Source organism: Nicotiana attenuata, unplaced genomic scaffold (genome assembly GCF_001879085.1).
Source record: "Nicotiana attenuata strain UT unplaced genomic scaffold, NIATTr2, whole genome shotgun sequence".
NCBI classification, from domain to species: domain Eukaryota; kingdom Viridiplantae; phylum Streptophyta; class Magnoliopsida; order Solanales; family Solanaceae; genus Nicotiana; species Nicotiana attenuata.
In genome coordinates, this window is record NW_017674051.1 from 628 (window position 1) to 21,290 (window position 20,663).

At 39.5% G+C, this 20,663-nt stretch overlaps 1 protein-coding gene across 2 annotated transcripts; it reads right to left on the reverse strand.

Annotated features, from left to right (window-relative positions):
- Nucleotides 1-13,981: 13,981 nt before the first annotated feature.
- On the reverse strand, nucleotides 13,982-20,267 carry LOC109217888 (BTB/POZ domain-containing protein NPY3-like). 2 transcript variants are annotated; one of them, XM_019382178.1, is made up of 5 exons: nucleotides 19,571-20,267; nucleotides 18,441-18,866; nucleotides 16,661-16,730; nucleotides 15,028-16,203; nucleotides 13,982-14,844 (listed from the first exon to the last, which is right to left on the reverse strand). In XM_019382178.1, exons 2-5 carry the CDS (start codon nucleotides 18,500-18,502, stop codon nucleotides 14,269-14,271), a joined length of 1,884 nt encoding a protein of 627 aa, XP_019237723.1. In that variant the 5' UTR covers nucleotides 18,503-18,866; nucleotides 19,571-20,267; the 3' UTR covers nucleotides 13,982-14,268. The 2 variants fall into 2 exon arrangements, with proteins under 2 accessions (XP_019237723.1, XP_019237724.1); XM_019382179.1 differs by lacking the exon at nucleotides 19,571-20,267 and adding an exon at nucleotides 19,371-19,554.
- Nucleotides 20,268-20,663: the final 396 nt, after the last annotated feature.

Consider the following 20,663-nt stretch of genomic DNA (forward strand, 5'->3'; position numbering starts at 1 on the left):
ATATGAATTAAAAAATTCAATAAATTCTTGAGGTTATGACTGACAGGAGCTTTAAATATAAGCTAATAAAAAAAATAAAAATTACATTGTGGAGGTTTAAAACCTCCGCAATTCGTAACTGAAAACTATTTTTAAAAAATTTAAGTTTTAAATCTGCGGGGGTCAACCGCCGCGAAGTAACCTCCGCTACTTAGTTCTGGCGGTCAGCAAATGACAGCCGCAAATCGATTGCGACAACTCTTATTGTGGGGGTTTTAATGACTGCCGCAATAACATATTGCGGGGGTTTTAAACCGCCGCAAACCCTAAAAATAACCCCCGCAATTAGGCCTTTTTTTGTAGTGTACGCCCGGGGTATCTGGTCGAGGCGGCATTCATCGAATGCTGGTAGTAATTTGTGAATTTCCGACTGGTACTTCTGCAACCTTTGTTCTTTGATTTGGGAAGTCCCAATGACTTGATTCACCGCGAGTTGAGAGTCGCAATGGAGGACGAGTCGTAGAATGCCATATTTGAGGGCTAATTTCAATCCTGCACTTCACAGCTTCATACTCGGCCTCGTTGTTAGTCATCTCGGGGCACCGTATGGATTGGCGAATCACTTAGCCTATAGGGACTTCGAGGACAAGTCCTAGTCCAGATCCCAACGCATTAGATGCGCCATCGGTGTAGAGGATCCAGAGGTTGGATCGTGCGGAAGTGCGGAGCGCCTCCTACTCCGCTTCGAGCAGTATTTCTGCACTAAAATCGGCGATGAAATCAGTGAGCACTTGCGACTTTATCAAAGTTCGCGATTGATATGTAATATCGTGCTCACTCAATTCTATGGCCCATTTGGCCAACCTACCCGATAGTTCGGGTTTGTGTAGGATGCCTCTGAGGGGGAAGGTTGTCACCACCTTTATGGGGTGGCATTGAAAATATGGTCTAAGCTTTCGTGAAGCTATGACTAACGACAGGGCTAATTTCTCAAGGCGGGGGTACCTTTTTTCGGCATCAATTAAGATTTTGCTGATATAATAAATTGAAGATTGCGTACCTTCATTTTCGCGGACCAAAACTGCACTTACCGTGACTTTGGAGACTGCTAGGTACACCAGGAGGCATTCAACTGGATCTGCCTTAACGAGTAATGGCGGCGAGGACAGGTACGCTTTCAGCTTTCTTAAGGCATCGACGCATTCTGAATTCCACTGTAGTCCGTGGTCCTTCCTTAATACATTGAAAATTTTATGGCACCTGTCTGATGATGGTGAGATGAACCTCGACAGGGCAGCTATTCGTCCTGTCAATTTTTGTACCTGCTTTTTGCTGGTTAATGTCTCCGGTATTCCTTCAATGGCCTTGATCTGATCTGGGTTGACCTCGATGCCTCTTTGCGATACCAAAAGCTGAGGAACTTACCCGAGGTTACGCCGAAGGCGCATTTATCGGGATTCTATTTCATTCCGTATTGCCTCAATATCCCGAAGTCTTCCTTCAGATGATCAATGTGATCTTCCTTCCTTTTCGACTTCACTAGCATGTCGTCGATGTAGACCTCCATAGTCTTTCCGAGTTGTTCTTTGAATATTTTGGTGACTAACCTTTGGTATGTTGCTCCTGCGTTCTTGAGTCCGAACAGCATGACTCTGTACCAGTACGTTCCCCGATGAGCGTGGACCTTATTACCCTCTCGACCAACCACTGCCACATCTGGGTCAGACTTCTCACCAAGTTGATACAATATGGGAAACTGCAGAAGAAGAAACGTTAGCTGGGCTGAGGAATCTGTTCCTGGAGGACGAGGATACAGACTGCAGTGCAATAATTGAGGAGGAGGAGAATGAAGGCCTCACTATTCAGACTGTGGAGAAGGGAGCTATTCTCAAGAACTGGACTACCACACCACCCGGGCCCGCCGAGTCCTTAGGTAGTCAACTTAATTTTATTTCTATAGCCATGCTAGGCGTCGAAGATTTTCAGTAATTTTGTTTTTAAAGACTTACTTGTTTCAAATAAATGCTCGACTCATCGAGACGTACTTGTTTTGAATGTTGTCAATTCTAATCAATGCATTGCTATTTATCATTCATTATTACCTTTCACACTTTTCTTTCTACAGCATTATTATTACTTTTCCTGATGAACCGATGACTGTTACATGTAATGAGACAACGCAATATAAGGATAGTGACTCGGATGAAGAAGATGAAATACCTGAAGAAGTTGTCAGGGAGGTTGAGAACTTTGAGAATAAGCCTAAGTCCAACCTGGACGAAATTGAAGCAGTAAATTTGGGAGATGCCGAAACCGTCAAGGAGACTCGCATCAGCATTCACTTATCACCGACGGAGAAAGAGGATCACATTCGTTTCTTAAAGGAGTATGAGGACGTCTTTGCATGGTCATATGATGACATGACCGGTTTGAGCACGTCCATAGTGGATCACAAATTGCCTACCAATCCCATGTGTCCGCCAGTGAAGCAGAAACTCGAGAAGTTCAAACCAGATATGAGCCTGAAAATCAAGGAGGAAGTTACTGAGCAGATCAAAGCCAAAGTCCTCAGAGTGGTTGAGCACCCAACCTGGTTAGCCAATATTATACCAGTTCCGAATAAAGATGGGAAAGTCAGAGTATGTGTTGACTATCGAGACTTAAATAGAGCAAGTCCCAAGGAAGACTTTCCACTGTCAAATATACACATCCTGATCGACAATTGCGCCAAACATGAACTCCAATCCTTTGTAGATTACTTCGCAGGTTATCACCAGATCTAGATGGATGAAGAATATGCAGAGAAGAGAGCTTTTATTACACCATGGGGGGTGTACTGCTACAAGATGATGTCATTCGGTCTAAAAAATGCTGGGGCTACTTACATGAGAGCCATGAAAACCATCTTCCATGATAAGATACACAAAGAAATATAGGTATATGTGGACAACGTCATTATCAAATCCAAGAGGGCCGCGGATCACATAGCGGACTTGAGAAAATTCTTTGGCAGGTTAAGGAGGTACAACTTAAAACTGAACCCCGCAAAGTGTGCATTCAGGTTCCCCGCAGGAAAGTTACTAGGATTCATTATCAGTCGTCGAGGGATCGAGCTAGACCCTTCTAAGGTTAAGGCTATTCAGGAGTTACCGTCGCCTAGGAGCAAAAAGGACGTGATGAGCTTCTTAGGACGTCTCAACTATATCGGTCACTTCATAGCGCAATCCACAATTATATGTGAACCTATCTTCAAAATGCTGAGGAAAGATGCCGAAATAAGCTGGACCGAGGATTGTCAGAAAGCTTTTGACAAAATCAAGGAGTACCTGGCCACATCACCGGTCTTGGTCCCACCAAAGCCAGGTAGACCTTTGTTGCTCTATCTATCTATATTAGATGGAGCCTTCGGATGCGTCCTGGGATAATATGACGAGACATGGAGAAAGGAGCAAGCCATATACTACCTGAGAAAGAAATTCACACCTTATGAAGCGTGATACTCTCTGCTGGAACGCACTTGTTATGCTTTGACCTGGACGGCCCAGAAATTGAGGCATTACTTCTATGCCTATACCACATACCTCATATCCAGGATGGACCCTCTAAAGTACATATTTCAAAAACCCAAGCCGATTGGGAAGTTAGCCAAGTGGAAGATACTGTTAAGTGAGTTCGATATCGTCTATGTAACTCAAAAGGCGGTCAAAGGACAAGCATTGGCAAACCATCTTGCTGAAAATCCTGTGGGAGGAGAATACAAACCCCTAAAAACGTATGTTCCCGATGAAGAAGTGTCATTCGTAGGAGAGGACATTGTTGAAGCATACGACAGTTGGAGGATGTTCTTTGATGAAGCTGCAAATTTCAAAGGAGTGGGCATTGGAGCGGTTTTGGTATCAGAAATAGGACAACATTATTAGGTATCTGCCAAACTCAAATTTCCATGCACCAACAACATGGCAGAATATGAAGCCTGCATACTAGGACTCAACATGGCAATCGACATAAATATTCAGGAGCTGCTAGTGATCGGTGATTCAGATTTGCTTGTGCACCAGGTACAAGGAGAGTGGGCCACCGAGAATTCTAAGATATTGCCATATCTACATCGTGTACAGGAATTGAGAAAGAGGTTCACAAAGATAGAGTTTCGGCATGTGCCCAGAATTCAGAATGAGTTTGTTGATGCATTGGCCACTTTGTCATCCATGATATAGCATCCTCATAAGAACTTCATCGATCCCATCGCAGTAAGGATCCACAGCCAACCAGCCTATTGTGCCCATGTTGAAGAAGAAACGTACGGGAAGCCTTGGTTTCACGATATCAAAGAATATTTGTCAAAAGGAGAATATCCGGAGCATGCAAGTCATACTCAGAAACGCACACTCTGGAGATTGTCCAATCACTTCTTCCACAGCGGAGGAACCTTGTACAGAAGAACTCCTGATTTGGGATTGCTGAGATGTGTCGATGCAAAAGAGGCTTCTAAGCTACTTGACGAGATACATGCTGGGACCTGCAGCCCACATATGAATGGTTTTGTCTTGGCCAAGAAGATACTTAGGGCCGGTTATTTTTGGATGACCATGGAGACAGATTGCATCCAGTATGTCCATAAATGCTACCAATGTCAAGTGCATGTCGATGTGATAAAAGTGCCGCCAAATGAGCTCAATGCAATAAGCTCACCTTGGCCATTCGCCGCCTGGGGAATGGATGTCATCGGTCCAATTGAGCCCACTACTTCAAACAGGCACAGGTTTATTTTCGTGGCCATCGACTATTTCACAAAATGGGTAGAGGTCGCATCTTACAAAGTTGTGACCATGAAAGTCGTCGCAGACTTTGTCAAGGATCATATTGTTTGCTGATTCGGAGTTTCTCAGTCCATTATCACTGATAATGCCGCCAATCTCAACAGTGACCTGATGAAAGCCGTGTGTGAGACTTTCAAAATCAAGCACAAGAACTCCACAGCATATAGACCTCAAATGAATGGAGCCGTAGAAGCCGCCAATAAGAACATCAAGAAGATACTAAGGAAGATGGTAGAAAACCACAAACAATGGCACGAGAAGTTACCCTTTGCTCTATTAAGATACCGCACTACAGTTCGCACGTCAACCGTAGCAACTCCTTACATGCTGGTTTATGGCACCGAAGCTGTCATCCCAGCCGAGGTTGAGATCCCTTCTTTAAGAATCATACAGGAAGCTGAACTTAACGATGCAAAATGGATAAGGAGCCGCTATGAGAAATTGGCCCTTATAGATGGAAAAAGAATTAACGCAGTATGTCACGGTCATCTTTATCAGAACAGAATGTCCAAAGCTTTCAACAAAAGGGTCAAACCAAGAGAGTTTGCACCAGGACAACTAGTGCTGAAGAAGATCTTCCCACATCAAGATGAAGCCAAAGGGAAATTCTCTCCCAACTGGCAAGGTCCCTACATGGTTCACAGGATGCTAACAGGAGGAGCACTCATACTTGAGGAAATGGACGGAGAAATCTAGCCAAAACCAATCAATTCAGACGCAGTCAAGAGATACTATGTTTAGATTGTTTACATTTCTTTATCATGATGTAATTGAACTATGCTTGACCTGATTCCCGTTTAAGAGGGGATACGTAGGCAGCCCTGTGGGTTCGGTCATATCATAATAAAATTTCCATTTCCCCCAGGATCAGAAACTGGGGTAGAATTTTGAGGAGGACCCTCAAAATTTCGGAGCAAATTCAGCCAATGCTAGCATATGCCAGACGATCAGAAATTGGTTAAGAAATTGGGGTAGAATTTTGAGAAGGATTCTAAAAATTCAAAAGAAGGTTCAACAAGTTTCGTCACTCACAAATGGCCGAAGGATCATCTACCAAACTAGGGCAGAATTTTGAGTAGGACCCTCAAAATTCTAACACGAGAAAAGATGCAATGTCTCTGAAATGTGTTACAGTCACTAGTTCATCTGAAATTACTGGATATTTCACCATATTTCTAAATTAACTCTATTTTTTCATCAATAATTGCATATGACTTTCGAAAACTCTAGCAGCCAGATTACCCAAGGAAACTCAAACAAGGCCTCCATATAGAGGAGTAAAGCCAGCAGACAAAAGCACGAACCAACCTCCCCTTACAAATCTTACAACTTTTCTTTGAACGCAGGCATTTGATGTAACAGTAGCATTCGCAAGTCTGTACGCACGGCAAAACCACTATCAATCAGGCCACTGGACACCGAATAGATCTCAAGCTAAGAAATACTCTACTCTTATTTGCTACCTGTTCTTTGCATGGGACTAAGCCATGTCCCTTATCTTGCATGAGGCTAAGCCCTGCCTCCATTTTGCATATGGCTAAACACTGCCTTCTCTTGCATGAGACTAAGCCCTATCTCAAATCTCGCATGAGGCTAAGCCCTGCCTCCATATTTGCATAAGGCTAAGCTCTGCCTTCCATTTGCATGAGACTAAGCCCTGTCTCAAACCTTGCATGAGGCTAAGCCCTGCCTCCATATTTTCATAAGGCTAAGCTCTGCCTTCCATTTGCATGGGACTAAGCATTGTCCCTCCTTGCATAAATATTGCTCTATTCCGGCACTATCTATTGGCTCCTCTTTCGGGCTAAGCTCTATCCTCAACCTCACAAGACTAAGCCTTGTTTTGTTGACTTTAGCATCATATTGTTGCATCTCATGGACTGAAATACCAACCTGTCCAATGGCGCCATAGTCTAAAGGCATCATCCTCATTGCCGGAAGACACCATACCATGGCCTGAGGATCTCTTAAATTTGCATATCATTATTCAAAGGCGACATGGTTCGGAGGCACCATTTTCATGGCCCGAGAACACCATTTCTTGGCCTGCGAATCTCTTTTCTCACAGTTGATGGCCCAGGACATCATGGTCTAAGGACGTCATCCTCAACCGTCCAAAGACAATCCTCATGGTCTGAAAGGAATCTGCATCATGATTAAATTTCTGCACAAATACATGTTCGTAGCATCTCTTTATCTGCAGGTGACCAATAAGCAACCGCTATCCTAGCAGGAGCGACCTCGCTCCAGTTCCTTCAATTATCCCAAACTTGACCGTTCACCATAACCACTCTTTCACCCATCCCGAAATCTTGTGTCCGTTCTTGTAATGACTTCATCGGTATATTCCGCCGATGGATCCGGAACTACACACGGCCTGATTCCTATAAAACCAGGGATATGTAGGCAGCTCAAAGATCAGAGTCTGGCCTCTATCTTTCAAAACATCCCATTCGGTCAAAATTAGCCATCATTTCTTTACCCGAAAACTCTTTCATCCTTCCCGGAAAAAGAGGGGCAGCTATTGATACCCAATTTTTTCCTATAATATATTTGAAATGCATATATATCTTTAAAACTATGCATTAGCATCGGTTGGTATTTTTTCATAATTTTTATATTTTTTAAATTAATTTATCTCAATATTTTATTCATATAAATAATTACAAAATTGCATTATAGATAATTTTAAAACATCTCTTGATTTAATATTATCATTTATGGTCCTATTAAGTTCCAATTATATCACAAATGGCTAGATTTACATCTTTTGGTTACAATTGCAATAATTTTGCAATTATAGCCCATGCATACATCACTGCATTACTTTACCAGAAATTGGTCCATTATATTTTTAAAATATTGAAAAATTATTTTAAAGCACCTTTGTGCATGAAAATTATTTTTTCTCATTGTTAATTATTTTTATAAAATATTTTTTATCAATTAAATGGGTATTTAACAAGTAGCCCTTTTATTTTCGGACATAGCCCATTAAATCAACCCAATTTCAATTCCCCCAATCCCAATTCAATTAAAACCGGCCCAAATCCGCCCCAACCCAAACCAATTAAATTCAACCCGGCCCCAAACCCCTCTAATCCCGGTCGTTGATCACAGAGATCAACGACCATCGTTCATCCTTTCCTTTTTATTCCAAATGACCCCTAACCCTAAATCATTTTCCCCATACATCCGCCCTAGAATCCCTAATCCTCTCCGTCTCTCTCAGACCCAACCTTAACCCTATCCGCCGCCACCCAAAACCAGCCCTAATCCCTTTGATTCCTATTCGATCTATGGATTTCCATGGCTGTATGAGGCCCCTACTTGTCTCCTACTTCCCTTGGTTGCTCGATTTTGTGATTTCGTGGAAGGACCTCGAAGAGGTCTAGTCCAAATATCGTTCAAAACTTTCCAATAGTTTGTCTATGGTCTGTGAGCGCTTTTTATCGATGTTTTAGGATCAATTCTCTGATTCAAAGGCCAGATTCTCTTTACCCTTTCCCTCTTCTTCAAAAAACCTAATGTTTGGACTTGAATCGGTTCAGATCTCTGTAGATCTGGAACAATTCTGAGTTCATCACTGATTTTCCTTTAAGGTTCCCTTATTTCTTTACTGATTAACCGATTTTTGAGCACTTGTCATATTAGGGTTTGGTCTTCTTGTTGTTTGTTGGTCAAATCTCTGTGCATCTGAAGTGTTTTCATTTCCCACGGTTGTTCTTTATGGTTCTTTTACTTCCTACTACTAACTGATTTTTAGCACTACGCTACTTTAGGTTTTTGACTTCTCTGACTTTTGTTGTTCGAATCCCTGTATGTTTGAAGTGCTTTCAAGTTTCCATGGCTGTTTTCTTTAAGGGTTCTTTGACCTCTATACTGTCAATCAACTTTAAGTGCTTTCAAATTAAGGTTCTTCCCCGACTTCTCTTCAAGAGGTTTTTCTACTTTCAATGATAAAAATGTTCATCTCTTTACGTATTTGGTTGATCTTTGTATGTATGCTCGAACCCTAGATGTTCCTAATGGTTACACCGATTTCTTCTATTCTGTCTATTTCTGTGAACTAGTCGTATTAACTAACTCTATTTAGGGATTTGAGTGACTTTCCTGTTAAATCCAGTATTCTTTGGGATTTTGTTGCTTAATTGATTTCTATTTAGGGAATTCGAATAATTCTTTCCTGATTAAAATCAGTATTTTCCAGAATTTTTTACTTGTTTCCCTATTGTGACTAATTGTGCATGCCTTAATTAGTTATCAGTAGTGTGAGGATTTGATGGACTCCTTATATGGTATGGTGTTGATTTATTACCTTATTTGAGCCCAGTTCTGACCGTTAATTGATTGCCCCCAATTAAGGGGTCTATTCCAGACTCCTCTATGGAATTGATTACGTGACTGATTAATTGCTCCTAATTGATTGAACTGTGGTTCTTTTACCTTATTTTGATTCACCCCTAAAGTGCTATATATAGACCCTCATTCTGCTCCTTCAACACACGAACAGTAGTTCAGAATATACACACACACACACACATTCAAACACTCTCTCTTTCTTTGCTAATTATGTTGATTGTTAGTCTAGCCGGCCGAAAGCCAAGTCTAGACATTGGACTTGCACCTGCTTCTTTCATATTCTGCATTTTTCTTCTTTAACTGGTATGTCTCTAGTTAAATTTTGAAACTCAACCTTATGTGATCTATGTCTATACACCCATGTTTATTCCTACATTAGTTACTCAACTTGTTTCCTATTTGCTGTTATTAAGCATGTCTAAGTCATGCCTTATGTCTAATCAGCATGTCTAATTCACTTAGTTCTTTGATATATGCCTAGCATGTTTACTTGGATCCCTTAGCCCCTCCCTTTTAATGGGTATGACTATGTATCTACTTAGTTTTCTAATACATTTCAATTAGTCCTGATTGTATGTCCCATGTTGTTCAACACCTCTGTATCTTCAACATGATCTTGTTATATCCCTTATCTATGTCTTAACTGACTAGTACCATAATTGCCCTGATTCAGTAGACTCCTGGTGGTTCTGTACACTTGCTGTATCAAATGCTTCTCTGTTTATGTGGTTTCAGCCTTATATGTTCACCAACCCCTTCACCCCTGTTTGTAAGTTTACTTGTTGTGTGAATCTGAGTACTCTATGACCAATTGGGTTGTTTGTTGAGCATGCTTTCTTCAAGATGATTTCAAAACTACTACTTTTTTTCCTAGTATTCTTCTAAAAATTGGTAACTCCCAGTATCTTTTTTTAGAAAAAAAGAAAAACTGTTTCTGGATCTCTTTTACTTCTAACTATTTTACAAAGTCTTTCAAAACTGTGTCAAGCACTCTCGCCCTACTCTTAGACTATTAAGTTCTGCCCCTCTGGTGTGTGTACTGCTTAGGGATCCTTGAGATCTCTCTGAACTCTAGCATACCAGGGTTGCCCTTCCACACTACCCGGGATCCTTGAGGTCCTTAAGGAACTCTGACATACCATGACACGCTATTGGCTGTGACATCTTTGGCTTCTAAGACTGTATTGAGGGCCTGGCATCCCCAGGTTTACTTTGGGCTTGATTTAGGCTCCCTATAGTATAGTTTTTTATTTACTTATGTACTTCATTTGACCCTAGTCTGTAAAACATTCTTTGCAAACAGATATTAGGGTAATTAGTAAAAAGGGGAGGGTTCCCATATGATTTTTATGGGGGACTGGATAGAAATCCTGCGTTAGGTTTACATTATGATGATTTGCAATAGAAATCATGCTTTAGGATTATGTTGAGCTTATCTACAATAGGAATCATGTTTTAGGTCTACGTTGTTTGCATTAGAAATCATGCCTTAAGATACTCACGTTTACTGCCTTTGCATAGTAGAAATATGTTATAAGTTCATCGCTTCTTTCTCTGACTTTGCATAAGTTATCACCTGGAAATCATATCATTAAACTACTGTTGTAATCTTGCTTAATAAAAATTGATCACCTTTATGTGCATTAGAAATCCTGATTTAGGACTTTATTTACATCGGCTCTAAACCATGTCCACGTCGTTTTGAATGAATAACTGTCTATAAAAGGTTTAAGAGTAGTCTAACATAGATATCATGTCCTAGTGTAAACATGCATAAAATCACTTGTTATAGCCTTCATCACCTAGATCAGCATGCCTATAGAATAAAAGAACTTCAAATTGTTTAAATTGTTCCCAGATTATAACTGCATATACACGCCTAGGAAAGCCTTAGGCCATTGGATAATTGTAAAATCAGGTTCTGTTTATGTGTGAAACTGTCCAGGTTTAACAGGCTATAAAATCAATAGGCAAGCTGATTAGGGTTCTACCACTTTGCTTTAAGACAAATGCTGCATATTCTGTGTTTGTGATGTTCATTTAGATATCATGTTCTAAAGCTCTCTAGATTTCTTAGAAATCAGTTGTTTGAGACATGCTATGTATCTGTTTATGTGTGGAGGTAAAACATGAGCTCCTAATTACTTCCCTATTTGATAGTCCTGTGTGTTTCTTTGTTGGCGCTTTGATTTTACCTTTTGAATACCTTAGGAGTGTCTAGAACTGCCTAAGTATAAAGGTCCTAAACACTTCCGGGACCACAAAGAAGGGACGGGTAAAGCACACTTAGAGTTCGTTAATTAAACTCGCTTATATAACCACTAAGGGGAGGGTAATGGGTAGTAAAAGGATATGATGACCTGTGCGCTAATGCCACGTGTAACCCCTCTATTTGAGGAAGGCTTACCGGGATTGTACAGATGTGATCCTATAGGCTAACCATCTTAGGACTTCCCTTCCTTAATTTATGTATGCTCGGACTGTCCAAACATCTTCTGGTATGCATGCTTAGACTGTCTAAATTTACATATGTATGCTTGGACCATCTAAACTTGATTATGTATGTGTGCTTAGACTGTGTAAATTTCCTTTATTTGCAAATGTGTGCTTAGACCACTTACCTGTTAAATGACTAATTCGCACAACTAAGTTCGGCCGGGACCCACCGTTGTGGACCGCGAGGGGTGCCTAACACCTTCCCCTCAAGGTTATTTCGAGCCCTTACCCTAATCTCTGGTAATGCGAACTAGTTGCATGAGTTAATCGCTCTAGGTGCCCTAACGCACCTTAATTTGTTAGGTGACGACTCTTCAAATACCCAATTCCCAAAAGGAAGCGAGTAGTTTTCCCCATGAATGTCGAAACCCGAACTTCCCCCGCGAAGGGGAAAAAAGGGGGCGCAACAATATATATATCATAAATATCACTTATTCATCCAAGCATACATTATTATACAAGCATTCACATTTTACCAATAAAATATGGTTATACCACCAAATAAAACATTATCATAATTAAGCGAGAAAGAGAGAGAGAGAGAGAGAAAATACCAACAAAATCATAATTAACGACAATTTTATTTTTAGAAGAGAGATAAAAGTTAACAATCATTTGTTGGTTTTATTTTTAAGGAAATGAACACTGTGGGTGCATGATTTTAGGGACATGGTTTAAAGTTTTCTGCTAGGAATATAATTATTTAGTTGCCTTGTGTGTAAAATACCTAATACTGCTAAGTTTGTGGAAATTTTTCTTAAATTTTGTATATTTTTGTTTTTTGCTCCCCAAATTTATAGCTTTTTGGGGTGAGTACACAAACAGTCATTCTTAAGGATATTATTTAAAAATGAAAAAATGGCACTGTATAGCCACTATAAAAATAATAGCCAAAAAAATATAAATTTTTATGTTATATACAAAAATTATACAAATTTTATATACTTTTTTAGTTACTAGATGTAAATAGTTTCTGGCGCGGGCTAAAAGCGATAATACCCCTTTAAAAATTAGCCAATACTTATTTTGTCCTAAAATTTTAAACTAAAAATTTTAACTTCAGAAAAATTCAAGACATTTTTGTCCCGAAAATTGAACTGAAACCAGGACGCACTAAATAATTCTTGAATAGCAATCATTTAGAGGACTACCTGGTGTCATTTCCACCAACATCCTACAACGAGTAATCCTTTATTCTTCTTCAGACTCACAGTAGAAGACGAAAAAAATGGTTCATTAAGATCTGTGTAATATGGAATAGTTATATATGCTAATTGAATCTCTTGACAATCACCTTTGCTTCATGTAATTAATGTTAGGCTAATTTAACGGTGACAAGTGGGCTGGTCGGGGCCCTAAACAGGCCAAGTGGGCCGGTCCCAAATTAAACGGGCCAAATGGTCCCGGTCCAAATGATCTTTTTGTAGGAATCGGCCCGGGGCCGGGCCCACGAATTCATGGTCCCAGGCTAAACGGTCCCGGCCCGCGGGCTAAGTGGGCCCAACGGATATTTTAAAAAAAAAAAATTAAATAGAAATTAGAGACAAAAAGATGTTAAAAAAAATATCTAAGGCAATGCTTTGTAAATTTTATTATAGATTGACCACTAGATTCGCCACTCTTGGATTTTCCCTTATTTTTACCAAAAAGTATTTTAAGGAAGCCATCTTAATTAATCAAGTAATACAAAATAAATAAAACAAACAAAACTATAATATTAAAACTTAAGAGTTGGAACGAGTTTACTGAATTAACGAACAACTTGTTGAAAATTAATTATCATTGAAGACTTGATTTTAAATGCCCCAACGGGCAGATTTTTTTTTGAATTTTGACCGTTTGGCCCGCCAGGACCGCTACGGTCCGGTCCCAAGCAGTCGCAGTCCTAACGATCCCAATCTATAGAATCGGCCCAGAAGCCCGAACCAGGCCCCAAATATCGGTCCAACCGCTCCTGGCCTGTAATTCAGGCTATACAAATAATATTTCTTACTTCAAAATGTAAGTTGTGTGCAACAGCTCGTGCTGTATCCCTTAATTCTTTTTCACGTCTTCTCTATATCGTTTTCGCCTAGTATGTTACCATGCTATTCCGTATTAAAATTCATAAAATATGCGTAAATCAAACTATTTCCTTCATTGACCATGGCTTAACTTTGGGAAAAAAAACACTTCTTTTTGAAAAAAAAAATACTTTCGGCTTTGAAAAAGCTTGGCCAAACAGGCTAGTTCGGAATTATTTATAAAACTAACTGCATTACATGTCCACTGTGCTAATAAGGACTTCTTTCTTTATGGTCCAGAAGAAGAAATATTGTGCTTGATATCTAAAACCAATTCTCTTCTTGTAAAAAGAGAGCCTTAAATAAAGGAGGAGACCTGTATTTCTCTTGGGGAACAATTGAATACAATGAAAAAACTATTAAACTAGAGGATCCAATTCAGTTTCAAGCTCATCTACCTTGCAAAATGCATTCTTCAAATGCTCAAAATTTTTGGGGGAATTCTCTCTTCCTTTTCAAGGGTTAGTAGCAGACTTAACTTCTCCCAATCCTAGCATCAACAGGGGGTACATTAAATTATGAGGAACAGGTTAATCTGCAACGAAATATTAAGACAGGGAATGCCTCCTACTTCTTGATGGGGTGGACTTTGATTCCCCAGCATTGGAAGATCCCGGGCTTTCTGATGTATCCGAGCTGCTGTTCTCACTTAGTCTATCTTTGTTGGACCACAGTTTTGAGAAGATCTTCTTGGACATGATTAAACCCTTTGCTTTGCCACCAGCCACCTTTTCGGCACTCAGTTTCATGTCTTTCAAATTACTATCATTGCTACTTTCCTTGTCCCTCAACCTTAGAGTAGCAAGCTCCCCTTTCAAAGCTTTAAGCTCCTCAGCTGTGGCCACGGCATCCCAGTCCTCTTCTGTGTTGGTCGTAGCAGATCTTGAGCTCCCATGGGATTCCCCTGGAAGCAAGGCTTTAATTGCTCCATGTAGTTCAGGAGTGCTGCCACCACCAGACGATGTTGTTGCTCTGACTTGCTCGAAGAACAGCACTTGTACAACTACGCGTAAAGGAAGGCGCTCATTCTGCACAGCATGCATGCAAGCCTCAGCTGATAGCTTTCGGCAGTCCATTAGTTTACAAATTCTTTTTCTTTCACTCTTGGTGATATCAGGATGTTCCTACGAAAAAGATAATGATAATTCAGAACTCATGATGATAAATCAGCCACACAAATGTGCCTCTGGTGCTTCTCAAGGAGCAGACAGAGTGGTTTTTACCCATTAATTGCTTCCTTTTCAAATATCTGAAGACCAAAAACTATAAAACATTATGTTTGAAAAAGATAAATGCAAAATGGATACCTTAAGGTACATGTCAATAGCACGGTAAATTCCATCATGGGAAGGTCTAGGGAAGCCAGAGACCATATCAGCAAGATTGACAAATTTAGGCAAAGGTAGATTTGGATCTCGAGAAACTTCTGCAAGGTATCCATCAATCACCCTTGCCACCTTAACCTTGGAAGCATCTGATGCAAATGCAGGGGGCATCTCCTGAAATTCATTATCTTCAGTATAATCGCTCTGACCACTCCTTTGCTGCAGTAGGAACTGTTGAACAAGCTCATGTACTATGTCAATATCGTATGTAGTAGTTTCACTAGCTGGGGCTCGAAGGAGGAGGTCAGCTACCGATGCCTCGTCCAGCTGCAAGCCAATCCTCCTCTTCAGTTCACTTCTTACTGTTTCTCCGCATTCCAAAGAGATAGAAGTCTGTAACAATCTGATCAAGAAATTAACAGAAACACTATTTTTCTCTGTCGGCAACAGAGAAGTAATTGCATCGACCAAGTACCGATACTTCACAGGATCGCTTCCTGGTAGTGTACCCTTGCTGAATCCCGGTAGCCTTCGGTATGCATACGCTTTCAATGCTTCACCTATTACTTCTGGAGACATTCCTCCCTTCGTTTTTATTGTCTTTATAACCCGTTTATACATGTCAATGTGAAGTTCACAAAGGTCCTCAACCCACCAGTCTCTTGGAACAAACTGTTGCATTTTCACACCATTCCAGAGCGGATCACTTCCATTTTCAGATGGAAGATTTTTACGATTATAAGTATACGACCAGTCCACCTTTGAGGTGTCAATATAAGCTTTAGATGCTACATAGTCTAGACAATGACTAACAATCTTTAATTCCTCGGACCAGGGAAGAAAAGATTTTGTTGTTTGGAGAACAATGATTGAATCTTTCCAGCTCCTGAAGATGCTAGAAGTAAGGAAGACCTCAATCTTGTAGATAAGGTTACCCTTCTCTACAGTTTCATACATTTCCAGATATTCAGCTGCACAGCGAGCTGCAACCACGTTGTACGCATTCAGAGTTACTGTCATACCATAACAGAACTTTGCACATATTTCAAAAGCTGCAGGTCCACCAGGTACATCGTGGATGTTGATTTCATCATTGCTTTCCTCATTTGTATGTGTGGCCAGCTTCTGCAAGCGACCACTCTTGGACAGAAGTGGGAACTGGAGAAAGTACACTCCTGTTAGTATTAACAGGTAACGTATCGGATGGATAAGATAGTAAGCAGGCAACAACAGGGAAATGAGTATTGTCTGCAAGTATCAGCATGTGAACTATTGGTATAATGAAGGATTAGGCTAACTCTCATTGAGAGTATTCCCTTGCTAGGCTATCTTCTGAACATTCAGCAATAACAAGATGGAATTAAGAAACGTTATCCCTTTGAATGCAATGTCTGGCTGATGCATGCTGAAAGTGACACCGTAAATTAAATTTTATGTTTTAACCACGCTGATAACTGGCGTCGACATGTCAATGTCAATGGACAACTAATAGATCTTAGGGTAGTATTTCTGGAATATCAGGTCTAAAAGTATCTAAAACATGTACTTCAAAATTTTATACGTTAAACACGCCAAGAAAAGAGTGACAAATATAGCCCTAAGATGGAGAACATACCTTGTGGACATAAAATTTTACATCTCCAACATTAATGACCATATCAGTTGCCAATTCGGTTGCTACATACCTGCATACGAAGCTTATACATCATGTTCCAGATGAAACCATTTCAAACAATGTAAAATCAAACAATATGCACATAGCCAGTGTGTTATGTATCAACCAAAAAAACTAGAAGTAAGAAATTGAGATGATACACCCCTCATGTGGATTAGTAAGGTAAGGTCTAGCCCCCTTACTTGTATTTATCTTTTTAAGGTACTTATTAATAAAATTCATTCATGGTACACCTGGGTGGTTTTACTGAGAGAGAGAGAGAGAGAGAGAGAGAGAGAGAGAGAGAGAGAGAGAGGATACATTTTCCTGGCTTAATAAAGGACAATCTGAGACCATTTGTTGCCGAAAGGCTAGCTTTTGCCAATGCAGTGTAATTGGTATATGATTTTAAGTGCTTGTAGTAAGGTTTTCCCTTGTTTATAAGTTTCAGTTTGGTTGGTTGGTTGGTTTGGGGGGGAGGGGGGGGGAGAGCTCTCATGTAAAAATGGTGAATATTTCCCTTCCTAGAGGAAATTTCATTCAAACCTGATTAATGTTGGAAGAAGAAATTCCTCGGCTCAATAAGCTACTCATCTGGAAATGAACTAAGATAGATGGTTGGCAATGTAACATTCATTATATCTCGACTGTGTCCTGGGAGGATTTTCTTTTGGCGCTATGTTATGAGGAAACCTTTTCAATTCTAGTTCACATATGCGCAAAAAGAAGAGTATGTACTCTCTACTCCGTTTTCTCTAAAGTAATTCTACAGTTTCTATTTCATGATACGGTTTTGAGTGAGAAAATGATGTTATACATGTCACAGGGTAGTTTCTGGTCTATTTTATCCTAGTTTAAAGTAAAATATAACATTCCCGTTTGTACTATTTTTGGCAACTACCTGAAAATGGTGAAGCAGACGAGCTTTTGAGATACCTAATAAGCTATAAAAGAAAAGAGCCCACACCAACACAGTGATTTTGGTAGCACTTAAAGATTAGGTTGGCAGGAAATAGAGTAGAAATTACGCACAGGGAAGGTCTCAAAGTCTCATCTTACTTTGCACATGCGTCTGTGATATTTTTGAGAAGAAGGGAATCAAAACTAAGTGCTTGAGGCAAGTAAATCCTGGTGCAACTAAGAGAATTGTTTGTTCTAAAGCCGACCTTCACTTTTTCTCAACCATTTTCTGCACAAGAATATAGCTGCCTAACTAATAATCCATGCCCATCCACCTCTTGTGAATAAATGCTCGAGAATAAAGAAGTGATTGGACATTTCCAGGAAGAGCTTTCGGAAAAGGCAATAAGTATACCGTTTTCCTTTTATGCGCTTTATGTAATAACTATAAAAAGGGCAGCCCGGTGCACTAAGCTCCCGTTATGCGTGGGGTCAGGGGAATGACCGGACCAAAAGGGTCTATTGTACTACCTGCATTTCTACCAGAGGCTTTTTCTACGGCTCGAACGCGCAACGTACTGGTCACATGGCAACAACTTTACCAGTTAAGCCAAAGCTCCCCTTCACTTTATGTAATAATTATATGAGAGGAAATCCAAGCATGAACAAAGTCAACAGATTCAAACAGGCATAGGACAACAAATATATAAGAGTATATCATCCGGAAAATAAGACATATAAGAACAAAAGGAATACCTAATTGGAATAACGGGAAAAGGAAGGTGGGGAATGGTGGGAAGGAAAATAAACTAAATTTCACAAAGATGGATGAATTATTGACCTGATATTATCTCCTTCTGTCTGAAACTGATCAGGCTTGGATCCAAGTTTCATAAACTTCATCTTGGTGTTCAAAGTATCTAAACCAAAAGTGCTATATTTCCAAACTTCACAAGGTTTCAAGAAGGAAGAGAGTTGGCTTGTTTACTGATTCTAGTTGTAAACTCAACCACAAAAGGCCAGTCCAAGATATTTGACCAACCGACTCAATACCTCAAAAAATGCAAAATTTGAGCTCTCAAAACCAGTGTTAATGCCACATGCTCACCACTGAGACCACCGCCCTTCCTCTAATTGTTTATCCCTTCACTCCTGGTGCTAATATATAAATATTTAAACAACTTCCCGTGCTTTCTCTGAAAAAGCAAACACCAGAATCCACATTCCTCTATTCAATGCTCCTCTTTCACCAATGATGTTGAAGGACCTGTAATAACAAAGAAACATCATCTTGGTATGTTTTCAAGAACATAACAAAATTTTAGACAACAAGTATCAATATGGTTTTCAAGTGTTGCATATATATGAACAAACATGCACAAGTACCCAAAAATGTGTTCTGAACTGGAAGGGTAAACAAAGCAAAATTGCCTAAAACAGAGCATCACATTGAACATATAACTTGACACACACAAATCAAACTGAAAATATGCCAAAAGAAAACCACCAATACAATTACAATTACAAAAGACTCTTGTCCCACACTGCCCCAAAGCCATACTTTCCCCTCAAAAAGCAAGAAATTATCCAGAAACCCGGATCTAAGCAAGCTAAGTTGATTGACAAACCCAAGTGCAATGCCAAGCAAAAATCAGAACTTTAAGAGAGAACACCAAAAATAATCCAATTCAACGTGCATTTTCAGACAAAGAAGAAAGAGGGGATTTTTTTTTATTTTTTTTTATTTGAGTGATTAATTTCCAAGACTCACCGCAAAAGCTACGAAATTTCATGGGAAGTAAAGGTAAATCAATCAAACTGAGGTACAGAAAGAGCGCAAATACAGTATAAAAGCACAAGAGGAAGTAGAAGAACAATTTTGAGGGACAAAGCCAAGAAGAAATTCCAAAGGCTGCAAACCACTATGAGCAATCAGAGAAAAGATGAAGGAACAAGAACACAAAAACCAACCAATAAAAAGATGAGTTGTCGCTAAATCTTTGCCAGCCACCAAAGCAACACCGTGTATTCACAAAAAGCCAATCTAAAGAATGTTTCCAAACACTTGAGATTTGATTTTGCGTCCCCACCACCACTATTTCTCAGAAATCCCAGTACAGAAGACTAACTAATTACTCCTCTACAAAATAGCAAGCTGTATTTTTAAGTGTGTATCAGGCTGAAACGGGAAAGTGGGGAGTGGCTTCTTTTTTGAGCAAATAAAGGTGTTAAGAAACATCCTCCTCCAATCTCTAATTACATATATCCCTTTCTTCTCTCCTCTTAGTATTGGCTACACTATTACGCACGCCAATCTGACACAATCTACTCACTTTCTTGTTTGCCCAACTCTTTCCCAAATTAAACAATGCTTTCTTTTACCCCTATCGTTAATTAGTTATAGCAATAGAGAACATAACCACCCCTCCATTTCCCTCTCCTACTTTGATAACACTGCTTGCCATCTCATTTTCTCTTACATTATATCTATAGCCTCCGTAAAGTCTGATAGGTTAACCTTTGTTGGGTTGAAACATTGTTCTATGTAAAGGTTAGAGTTATAATTATTGAGCTGCTTCAATTTGGAATTACCAAAGTATAATTAATCTCAACATAGATTATGGATTAGTGCAAAAGTAATCTGATTATGCTGAATTCTCTAAATGCCAAAGCAGACTTAAACGGACTTTAATAATTATAAGGAAGTACTAATACACATAGTTCAACCAAAGTAATTTTAAAATTAAAGCATAATTGGTTGATTAATTGCCCCCCCCCCCCACCCACCCACCGCCAAACCCTCCGTCTCAAATATTAGTGGTTTAAATAAATTGACCTTGTTTAATTATATTTACTTCTTTTAAAAACAAATAAAAAGGCATTAATTACTTTTATTTCAAATTTATTTTAGTTTTTAATTAGTTGAGTGTTTATTAAGTGCTACCTTTTAAAACGAGAGATATAAGATTGCGAATTTGGTCACACGAATGTCATAAACAAAACTATATAAAATAGTTGGAGTGTTGATTGATGGGAACAATGTTACATCAAAGTAAATTTCAAG

Bases quoted from the DNA above. Each gene is read 5' to 3' on its own strand.
- LOC109217888 (XM_019382178.1), bottom strand. From the start codon at position 18,502: ATGAAGTTTATGAAACTTGGATCCAAGCCTGATCAGTTTCAGACAGAA. The intron at 16,731-18,440 runs GTCAATAATTCA...CTTCGTATGCAG, and splicing joins ACAGAAGGAGATAATATCAG to GTATGTAGCAACCGAATTGG. The intron at 14,845-15,027 runs GTATCCATTTTG...TCTTTTTCGTAG, and splicing joins CTATTGACATGTACCTTAAG to GAACATCCTGATATCACCAA.